Source organism: Marmota monax, unplaced genomic scaffold (assembly GCF_021218885.2).
Source record: "Marmota monax isolate L192 unplaced genomic scaffold, Marmota_monax_Labrador192_F-V1.1 WCK01_AAM20220418_F8-fsc00050, whole genome shotgun sequence".
Taxonomy (NCBI): Eukaryota; Metazoa; Chordata; class Mammalia; order Rodentia; family Sciuridae; genus Marmota; species Marmota monax.
Genome location: NW_026694552.1, coordinates 5,147,611 through 5,159,791, shown reverse-complemented (window position 1 = coordinate 5,159,791; position 12,181 = coordinate 5,147,611). Strand labels below are relative to the sequence as shown.

The window sequence follows — 12,181 nt, the reverse complement described above, 5'->3', positions numbered from 1 at the left end:
AAAGAAATAGAAAATATGAATATTCCAAAAATCTACTAAAGGAATTGAATTTCTTTCCCCAGTGAAAACCTCAGACCCTAATGGCTTAACTAGAGCCCATGTAAACATTTGAGGAAGAAATAACACCAATATTACACATTATCTTCCAGAGAATAATTATTCTTCCTATTATTTTTAATGTGGCCAGCATAAACTTGATGTATAGCCCTGACAAAAATATTTATATACATTTTTATCATAAACGTGGGGACTAAAATGCTAACCAAACTATTGAAATCAAGTCCACTGATATATAACAAAGGCAATATATCATAAGCAAGTAAAAATGTATAAATGATTTAATAGTCAAGAAATTAATGAGTGTAATTAACTATGTGACAAGAATAAATGGTAAAAATTAATAGATAAATAGAATCAGAATAAATATTTGGTAAAATTCATCTTAGATTTATAAGAAAATTTTAGCTTCTAGGATTGAAAGGGAATTTACTTTATCTTTTAAATTTATTCACCAAATTCCTACATGGTGAAATCTTGAGAAATTTGAGTTCAGAAATAAGACAAAGATGCTATTTATCTTTGATCAATTATGTTCAGTGTTGTACTAGAGGTTGTAAACAGTACAATAACGCAAGAAAAGGAAATAAAAGGCAAAATTATTAGAAAGGAAGACATTTGCTGATTATATGAAAATAAAAAAATCAGAGAAAATCCGCAATAATCCTAAAAACTTTTAGAAATAATAAGTCAATCTATCAAGGTTGCTACTTGATATTTGGCACAACTACTATAAAAGACTAGAGGTTGAAAAATCTTAAAATCTAAAATGATTCTGTAATCTGCTTTATAATTATCTTTGTATTCCTGACACTTCAAAGAAACCAAAACTGTTGATCATCTACAATTTATAATAGTTGCACTTTACATAGGTAAGACCCATGCTTGAAAAATTGGTAAAACATGTAAGCTATATTAAATTAAAATAAAATTCAAAATAATATAAACATATATATTTTTAAAAGTAGTACCTGCTTAAACTCTTTCAAATTAGTCCATGCTGAGCATGGCCATATAAGATGGCACCTGCTATAAGTTAAATTGTGTTCATTCCCTCCAATTCATATGTTGAATTCCTAACCACTAATATCCCATATGTGATTTTATTTGGATATAGGGTTACTGCAAATGTAATTTAGTTGATTTAAGAAGAGAACATACTGAAGTAGATGGACGCCTAATTCTGTATGACTGATGTCCTTATAGAAAGTAGAAATTTGGATACAGACAAGCATACATGGAAAAGTCCATGTGGAGACAGAAATGATGCTTCTGTAAGCCAAAAGAAAGCACCAAAAGTTGCCAGAAAATCACCTGAACAGATTATTTCTCACAATCCTCAGTAGAAACCAACACTACTAAAAACCTGACCTATGGCATTTAGCCTCCCAAACTGTAAGATAATACATTTCTGCCATTTAAGTCATCCAGTCTATTGTATTCTATTTTAGCAACCCTACCAAATGAATACATATTTTAGTACTGATAAGTGTAATTGCTGTTGTAACGAATACCTAAAAATGTGACGGTAGCTTTAAATTAGATTTCAAGTGAAAGCTGGAAGAACTTTGAAGAGCATATAGAAAAGGCCTAGATTGCCTTAAGGAGACATTCTTAGAAATATGAACTTTAAAGGAGGACTTTGCAAGGACTCAGAAAGAACTGCAGAGAGAAAGCTCCTGTCATCTTAGACAATACATATCTCATCACAAACAGAATGCAGTTAGAAATATGAATGCAAACTGTGCTTTTGGTGATGTTTCAGAGAGAAATAAGGAAAGTATTATTATAAAGGTGAGCCTTATACTGTGTGGCAAAGGACTGAATCAAATCTCATTTGGTTTAGATGGAATGTTGAGCTTGTAAGTGATAAACCTATATATTTAGCTGAGGAGATTTTTTTAAAGCAATGTGTTGACTTTGTGGCCTTGTTTTTCCTTACTGTACATTAAAATATAAGAAGAGAAAAATCAGTTGAAAGGGAAATTGCCAAGCAAAAAGAATCCAGAATATGAAGATCTACAAAATCATCAGACTATCAATACTGAAAACAACGAGAAAGCTTGCTCTGTAGACATCACTACAGGTGCATACAGAGAAACATTTGTTCAAGAGATTAGGCTTGTTACTTATGGATCCAATCATCCATCAAAGCAGAAAGGGCTGACAGACTACACTGAAAGGATCATATATGAAATGAGATGGAAAAAAATGCTGTCAGACTTCTGGGATTCTATAGGCAGAAAATGAGCTTAGAGAGATATCTAGCTGCAAATAAGTGTTATTCTCCAAGAAAAGGGGAGAATGACCCTGAGGGTAGGGCTAACTCCTAGGTTCCAGAGAACAGGGCTAACTTTCCATTTCCATAGGGTGAAATCATAACCTTAATTCTAGACCAGGGGAACACCATGCAGTGCTGAGGGAGTGGGGCTATCTTGGTGGGCATAAAGAACATAGCATCCAGCTAGAGAGGATAATTCTGAAATCATAAAAATATAATGGAATTTTCTCTGCTAAATTTTGGAGTTGCTTGTGAACCATAATCCCTTTTGTCCTTCCAAATTCTCATTTCAGAATGGAAATGTCTATCCTATGCCTGTGCTATCATTACATTTTGGACAGATAACTTGTCCATTTTCCCAGGTTTACACATGGAGAATTTTGCCCTAGGATATAAATCACCCTGAGTCTCAACTATATGTGATTTAGATTTTTATGCATATAAAAGTTATATATATGTAGCATAATATGTACACATATATGTAATGATAAATGACATATAATGTTTATCTGTATATATTACATATATTATGCATATATATTAAATGTCATATATAATATATATGCATAATATATTTAATATGTAGTATCCAGAATATATAAAGAACTGAAAAAACTTAACACCAAAAAACAATTCAATCAATAAATGGGCAAAAGAACTAAACAGATATTTCTCAATATCTGTTTATTAATATTATATGTAATATTATATATTACATATAATATATATAATCACACATATATATTTCATAAATTAATTCATTTTTCCAGTGCTGGGGACTGAATCCAGGACTTTGCACATGCCAGGAAAACACTCTATCACTGAGCTAGATCCCAAGGCCTTTTTGTTTTATTCTGAGATATTTGTCTAAAACTTGTCTGGGCTAGACTTATACTTGTGATTCTCTTGTCTCGGCCTTCTGAATAGCTATGATTACAGGCATGAAACACTGAGCTCAGATTAGATAATATTTAGGTAAGATTCTGGACCAAAATTGATCTTGGTATGAGTTAAAAATTTGGACGATGTTATGATTGAGTGAATATATTTTGCATGTGAGAAGGACATGAATTTTGGGGAACCAGCAGAAAGATTGTTAAGGATGGAATTGTGTCCCCCCACCACCAAATTTGTATGATGAACTCTTAATCCTCAGTACCTGAAAACATGACCTTATTTGGGAGTACGATTATTAAAGATGTGACTAGTTAAGTTAAGATGGGCTCATACTGGAGGAGGGTGTGCTCCTAATCCAGCATGTCTCGTGTCCTGATAAAAAGGTGAAATTGAACAGACATGTACACAGGGAGAACATCATGTGACGATGAAGGTAGAGACTGATGTGATATTTATACAAATTAAACAATTCCAAAGATTACCATCAAACCAGCAGAAGCTTGGAGGAAAGCATAAAATAGATTCTTAACCCTGTCAACACTTTGATCTTGATCTTGGATTCTAGCCATCAGAACAGTGACACAAAGGATTTCTATGTTTAAGCCACTTAGTTGCAGTATTTTTGTTATGAAAGTTCTTGTAAATTAATATGACTTTTATCACAATTGCTTACTTTCCAGAATATGTGTAAACAAAAAATTATTTGCTTTACATATACATACTTGATACAAGTGACTTACGGTTTAGCATATGGGCCCTGAAGAATTCTTCTTTTCTTGCTGGGACTCAAACTTGCAGATGTACTTTGAAAACACTGAGGACTCATAGGCCTGTCATCTTGATGCCATTTACCATCTCTTTCCTGCCTATGACTTTCATCTCTAGCTGCTTGAGATGTTGAGGGTTGGTTATCATTCTAAAACCAACAATTTAGAGAAAACATTTTAAAAATAATTCACAAAACTATTAATCTTTTAGAAGAATTCAAATTATCTTTGTTTGCTGATGACACGATTCTATATTTAGAAGACCCATAAAACTTAAACAGAAGACTTCCAGACTGACAAATGAATTCAGCAAAGTAACAGGATACAAAATAAAATACTTGGGAATCAATCTAACAAAAGAGTTAAGAACTGCTACAATGAAAACTATATGACACTAAAGAAGGAAATTGAATCAGACCTTAGAAGATAGAAAAACCTCCCATGATTTTGGATAGGCAGAATTAATATTGTTAAAATGGCCATACTACCAAAAGCAACATATAGATTCAATATAATTTCCATCAAAATTCCAAAGTTATTCTTCACAGAACTAGAAAAACCAGTCCTTAAATTCATTCGGAAGAATAAAAGAACCAGAATGTCAAAGCAATCCTGACCAAGTGATACAGGAAGCATCACAATACTTGATCTCAAATTATACTACAGAGCTATAGTAACAAAAATAGCATGGCACTGGCATCAAAATATATATGAAGACCACTGGAATAGAATAAAAGACACAGAGGCAAATGCACATGATAATTCATCTGATCCTTCACAAAGGTGGCAAAAACATACATTCGAGAAAAGACAGCCTTTTTAACCAAAGGTGTGTGCTAGAAAAACTGGATATCTACATGTCAATGGATGAAACTAGATCTATGCCTGTCATCCTGCATTAAAGTCAAATTAAAGTGGATCAAAGACTTAGGAATTAAACTAGAAATCTTACAAATGCTAGAAGAAAACACAGGGTCAACACTCTTATCATATTGGTGAAGGCACTGCCTTCATTAACAAGACTGAAAGCTCAAGACATAAAACCAAGAATCAATAAGTGGGATGCCATCAGATTAAAATGTTATTGCACAGTAAAGGAAATAATTAAGAATGTAAAGATAGAGCCTACAGAATAGCAGAAAATCTTTGCCAGATTCTTCTCCAACAAGGTATTAATATCCAGAATATATAAAGAACTGAAAAAAACTTAACACCAAAAAACTATTCAATCAATAAATGGGCAAAAGAACTAAACAGATATTTCTCAAAAGAAGAAACATAAAAATCCAACAAATATATGAAAAAAGAAGTTCAATACCTCTAGCAATTAAGTGAATGCAAATAAAAACTACACTGAGATTTCATCTCACTCCAGTCTGAATGGCAAGTATTAAGAATAAAAATAATGAAAAATTCTGACAAGAATGTGGGGGGAAAATGTATATTTTTATACATTGTTGGTAGGACTAAAAATTAGTACAACCACTCTGGAAAGCAGTAGGGAGATTCCTCAAGAACTAGGAATGGAACCACCATATCACCAAGCTATCTCAATGCTTGATATTTATCCAAAAGAACTAAAATCATCATACGATAGTGATATGGCTACATCAATGTGAATTGTGCCCATTCACAATAGCCAAATCAGCCCAGGTGCTGGTCTATAGATGAATGAATTAAGCAAATGTGGTATATATATATATATATATATATATATATATATATATATATACACAGAAAAGTTTAACTCAGCCCTAAAGAAGAATGAAATTATGGCATTTGCTAGTCAATAGATGGAAATTGAGAACATTATGCTCAGCAAAATAGGCCAGACTCAGAAAATCAAGAGTTGAATGTTTTCTCTCATATGCAGAAGCTAGAGCAAAATAAGGAGAAAAAAGACATGGGTAGAATATCATAAAGATATAGGGAAAGTCAGTGCAGTAGAAGGAGATTGAGAGGGAGGGAGGAGAGATGGGAAAGGGAAAGAAATGCAGAATAAATTTAACACAATCATATTATGTACATATATAAGTATACCACAGGAAATTTCATCTTTTTGTATGTGTAAAAAGCATCAATCAAATATAAATAAATAAATGAATAAAACGAAGATCAGCAGAATAGAGCAGGAGAATAGGGGGTGAAAAGAGGGAGGTAAAGCAGGGGAACAGGGACTAAATGAAGTAAATCAAATTTGATGCATGTATATGATTTTGTCAAAACAAACCCAACTACTATGTATAACTATAATACTCTAATAAAAAATATTTCTCTCTTAAAAGACTTTAATTTTAGTTTATCTGTGTTTTCATCATTTTAAGAGTTGGGCAAAACTTAATATTCATGATAACTTGATAATTATGATTTTGCTTTTATGAAGATGATGAAATCTAATCTATGTGCTATTAAATATTTTAAAGAGGAAGATAAAAGTCTTCTTAAGTAGTATATCTGAAAAATTTTGACTGAATAATTTTTCTTTGGTAGGGGGGGATTGAAGGCAGAGGTGCTTTAACACTGAGCTACATCCTCAGTCCTTTTTATATTTTGAGAAGGGTCTTCCTAAATTGTTGAGGGTCTTGCTAAGTTGCTGAGGCTGGCCTCGAGCTTGCAATATTCTTGTCTCAGCTTCTAAAGTCCCTGTGATCATAGGTGTGCACTACGGTGCCTGGTCTAAATGCTTATTTATATATAAATATCAATAACCATAGACACAGTTTTTAAAAAGATAAACTCAAACTCAGGGGGAAATTATTTTGTCTTGATTGTGCCTAAATTCCAGAACTGGCCTCTTTTACTATATCATTTATTTTACCAAAATATTGCTATCCCTTATAAAACCTGGGAAGTACTATCATGTCAGATACAGAGGTAAAAACTTTCTGTGGAAGACTTCTTGTAATTTTGGCCTGGACAAAAATTAAGAAATTTAGTCATATATACCAATGGAAGTTTAAGACATTCATGATAGGCTCAAATTATGCAGAAAGCAAAAAACAAGTTTTGAGGGCCTTGGGAAATGTCAGAGGCTGTAACCATTAGCTCCATCTACCACAAAATAAATGATGGAAAAAAGAAACAAACAAAATGCTCAAGTAAGATTTCTCTATGAGGTTTACATCATTAAGAGTCAATATATAATGTACAAGGTACCAACTGTAATTATGATCACAGTGCTTTCTCTGGCACCATACCAGAAGTGTTTCTGATGCTGAGGCACTTTCAGTTGCACAGCCATGGGGGATATACTTTATAACAGTAATTATCCCCTGAATTGCAATGCGCTTTTGTTCCCTATACTGCAAGTCTTCAATCTCCTTCCTCACTTCACTTATAGCTGTCAAGAGCGACTCAACTGCAAAAGAGTAATTCCAAAGAAATTGTAAGTTTTAAAGAACTGAAATGATAAAAATTAGATTTGCAATATAATTTCACAACATAAAATTATAAACTTGCTACATTAAATGTGAGACTTTGTGTTTATATTTGTCATCCTCTTATGTAATTTTTGTAAAATAGACAAAATTAATTTATCAGTTAAATTGTGATACAGGCTTCCAGTCTGAAGTATTCATTTGTAACAGAAATTTTGCATACTGAATGTAATTTATATATATCATATTTCAAAGTATAAAGTGTTGTCTATTGCTGCATAAAAACACATTTTAATTTTTCAACCATATATAAAACATTGCTAACATTATGATATATAAGAGGATGCCAATATTTAGTTAGTAATAGTTTAGCTCTGCAAAGTTTATGTTTTCCCCAAACTGTTCAATCATCTCATAGCTTTTAAAAATGAACAATATTATGTTAAAATTTTCAACTGTTATATAATAATTCTATTTAAAATGTAAATGTTAGGCCTCCCATCAGTACTTCAATTATAATTTAGCTACTCATTGATTCTGTTGTCATTTTCATTTAAAGGTTGCACTCAATTACATTATACACAATATATCATTTCACAAGAGTAGCATAATACAGATGTCAGTATATACACATTAAATTTCCCAGAGTCTCTTTTAAATATCTTTAGTCTTTCTGTATAGTATCATAGTAGTTGGGACCTACCAAAGTCAGATCTGTTCTCAATGACATTAAATCAAAATATTACCCCCAGTTATCTTTTACATTTTCTCTTTTCTTCCAGTCTAATAAAAATCAAACTTTAATCTTTAGGAAACACAACATGTATTTTTAGGTCTACAGTAAGACCTCATGATCATCATTGTGTGTTGCTACCCTTGAATTCACTCCTATAAAAGAATACAGATGACTACTTGAAATAGTATACACCATATGTATAGCATATAAACAAATCATGAAGAAACTGGCAATTACATTAGTACCTTTGACAGAATTACTATACTTGGAAAATGTTTCTGGCACTGGTGGATAGGGGTAATATCCACCAATAACAGTATTCTTCATTTCCCCAGAATCGGTCTTTGTTTTAATCCACTGAATAAAGTTTTTTACCTTGGTATCGTAGGTATATGGCTGGCCTCTATGACCTTTTTGCAAGAAGGGTAGAACATAAAAAAAAAAAAAAAAACAAGAAATAAAAAGGTCACTGTAATAAACTGTATGGACTTCTTTGTATAAAAGTTTAATATTAAAACAGTTTCATATCACCAATAAAAAAGTCAAGTTCACTTATTCACTATGTTGCACAGTTATCCAAAGATAGTAAACAAATCCCAAGAAAATAAGACACATTAGAGTTTAAATGGACTGAACTGCAATTGTCTACAAGATGCTAAAAAACACAGGAAAAAGGAAAAAAATAATAAACTTTTTCTAACTATTCAAATGGTTGGCATCTTCTGAAAAAAACTGATTTTTAGATTATTAATCTGAATGTATAAGATTATTAATAATTAATTATTAATAAGATTATTAATCTGAATGTATAAGATCATCCCAAAACTAAACTGTGTATAAAAACAGTTTACCATTTAAATTAATGTTCTTAAAACATACTTAAAAGTGGCATATTTACATCTGATATTGTTTGTATTTTTAAAATAAGGTATTGACTAAAATATATGTTAAATCTTTCCTGGAACTTTTCTTTGACATATTCATAAATTACCAACATTGTAGAATTCTGGTAAAAATTCCATTCCACACTATTCTCTGATTTGGAAACTTTTATCTTACTTGTTTTTTGAGAGAATAGAGAAAAAGAATGTACAGTTGTTCCTCAATATCTGTGGGGGATTGGTTCCAAGACTCCTGCAGATAACCAGACCTGTGTATTCTGAAGTTCTTTGTATAAAATCTATTTATTTTCATGTAACTCATGTAAACCTTTCATATATTTTAAATCATTGCTAGATTACTTATAATATTTAATAGAGTATAAATGCTATGTAAATTACTATATTGCTTAGGGATTAATAACAAGAAAAAACTGTACATGTTCAGTACAGATAATTTTTTTCAAATATTTTTGATTCATGCTTTGTTGAATTTTGAGCATGAAACCTACAGGTCTGGAAGTCCCACTTATACACAAGCAGTGAGATTCTTCTTAATATAAATAAAATGTGAGATCTTGGGTCAAAAAATTGACACACATTTTTTATTGAGTATGATTTAAAAATAATGTCAACTGAATCTACATTGTGGTACTGGGCCTACCAGTCTTCAATACAGCAAGCAATTTGGGATTATCTACATTCTATGTCAAGCAGAAGTTAAAGTCAACTAAAGTACAAACCCCACAAATTTCTAATGAGTCACAAAATTACTTCTTCAATCAGAAGTAATCTAGAAGCAATATACTTCATAGGCCAAATAGTCTTTGTTAAAGTAGGTTTATAGTGATAATGGAGGTTAAAATAAAGCTTTTGTTGTTGAATGTTACAACCAAAATAAAATAAAATGAAATAAAACCCTATGCTAAAGGTTCTGGTAAAGAAAATATGTTACATTTTCAGTAAAGAATATACAAAGAATTTACTTACCAGTAATAAACACTCGGCTCTCATTTGTAGTAGTGAGGTAAAGAAGTTTAGGTACTTGAGTGTCATTTCTGACAACTTTCAACTGTGTACACACAAAATATGTCACTGTAGAAAATGAAAACACTTATGAAATTAATTTTGCATTTCAAAGAGTACATACCAAGATGAGGAGCTCACATACTGTTTCTCAAACTTTAAAGAACATAGGGATCACAGAGGACTACTGTGAAAACACAAATTCAGATTCAGTAGATCTAGAAGGGGACATGATATTCTGCATTTCTAATAAGCTCCTAGGTGATATTGGTGATAATGGTCTTCTCACCACACATGGAGCAGCTTGTAATGAAAGTCATTTGCCTGTTGCAAAGATGAAGAGTGTGACAATCATTCTAATTGGGCAAGCAACTGAGTATGAATAGTTATTTCCTACAGAGAAAAAATTTTCTCCATGATGCTTTCACTGATTAACTAACTCAATTTAACACAAAACCCCAAATTACTCCAACTCCTTTTACCATATATGGCTATAGATTATTTGTATTTGCTTATGTGAGTGTTTTGTATTTCTCATGTATTTATCTGAATTAGACTTCAAGGCTCAATGATAGTTTTATATCACCTGTCTTTTTTCTTTTTCGTCTTCTACCCTATTGGATAGGCTACAAAGAATTCCTGAATGAGTTTGCAATGACTTGAGACTCAAAAATTTCATTAATACAACATTATTTAACTTATCACATGTCAAAAGAGTTATCTTACAAAATAGAAAATGAAGAAATAAATGTAAATTTGAGTTATTACACAAAGTGGGTTCTTTTTAAGATAAAAAATTTTCAATAGCATAACTATAATTTCATTTTATATATCTCTTCTATAAGTTCTTTATTCTGTAACAAAAAAGGAAATCTGTTTAAATGCTAAGAATGATACTAATTTATATAATTTTTCTTTATTTCAAAAACTAGAAATATATGAATATTAATGTCAAAAGATGCTAACATATCCATACTAAAGACACCTCTAAAAATCTGCTAGAAGACTAGATCTAAGGTTGCATTATTCCCACAAAAAATGAAATTAAGAAATAAAGAAATCTCTAATTCTAACTTACAGCCATTAAAAATCTAATGATTTCTAGTGATTTGACATCTAGAAAATAACTTAATCCCTCTGGATCTTTGCTTTCCCACCTGAAAATCTGTTATAAAATCAACATTCTAAAAGGTAACTGGGAACAAAAAATGAGATAGTAGCTTTAAGCATCTAGTACATAATAAACACACATAATTAGCTCCCCTTAGTTCTTTACCTTCCTAACAGTGAAACAAAACAAAAAACCTATAGTTCTATCAAAGGATTTTGGTATTTTTCCAGAAGACCCTTGGTCATGCTTCCCTAAACAAGCTAAAGCACACTTAATACTCACCATTCATTTAATGATTTTTTTCTCTTCATTCTTGGTTCAATGGCAAAAATGAATTATAATTGTTGTACTAGAATAAATTTCACCAAGGTCTATAATACCTTTCTTAGAAAGAGGTATTTCACATTATCATTAAAAAATAGAACATGTTTGCTTGACAAACTTTCTGTGAGCTTTACCCAAAACTCATGTCAGCTACTTGCTTAAAGTAGCTACAAACAGAGAGTACTTGAGTATAAAGCCCACATAAAATGAGGTAATGGAATTATCACGAGAGGTCATGAGTGCCAATCATTTTTGCCCTCCAAAGAAGTTACATGAGAGATCATAGAACACTGACCATGGAAGTTAATTTCCTTGATATGGCCCAAACTCTCTTTTTGTTTCATCCCTGATAAATTAGAGTGAGATTCAATTGTATTAAAATATATTTAAAAATGTTATTTCATAAGCCAAGGATAGACTCTTATGAAGCAGATGTGTAATACTATATTGCATAGAGAACAAAAGGGCAGCAAAACAGTACTGTATATGGTCTGTAGGTGATATAGGGATCTACAACTTCAATCTCATTACTGGATTAAAAAATCATAAACAGTAAATATTGGAGACTTCCTCAGTGTTGGCAAGTAAAAATAACAAAACAGTATGCAATATCTAAAAGTCTGAATTCAAATAAGAAAAATCTCATTAAAATTGATTAAAAGTATTAAAAGTACTTTTTATAATGATAAATATAAAGAATAGCCTATGTATCTAAAATATTTTCAAA

At 31.3% G+C, this 12,181-nt stretch overlaps 1 protein-coding gene across 3 annotated transcripts in view; it reads right to left on the bottom strand.

Moving 5' to 3' along the window:
* Positions 1-12,181, bottom strand: part of Radx (RPA1 related single stranded DNA binding protein, X-linked) — a 73,935-nt gene that overhangs the window by 39,761 nt on the left and 21,993 nt on the right. For all 3 annotated transcript variants that reach the window (XM_046420869.2, XM_046420871.2, XM_046420870.2), the window contains exons 7-10: positions 9,984-10,088; positions 8,361-8,525; positions 7,200-7,360; positions 3,976-4,151 (exon numbers count right to left, since the gene is read on the bottom strand). In XM_046420869.2, the coding sequence (XP_046276825.1) occupies positions 3,976-4,151; positions 7,200-7,360; positions 8,361-8,525; positions 9,984-10,088 (607 nt within the window). The remainder of the gene's footprint in view (positions 1-3,975; positions 4,152-7,199; positions 7,361-8,360; positions 8,526-9,983; positions 10,089-12,181) is intronic.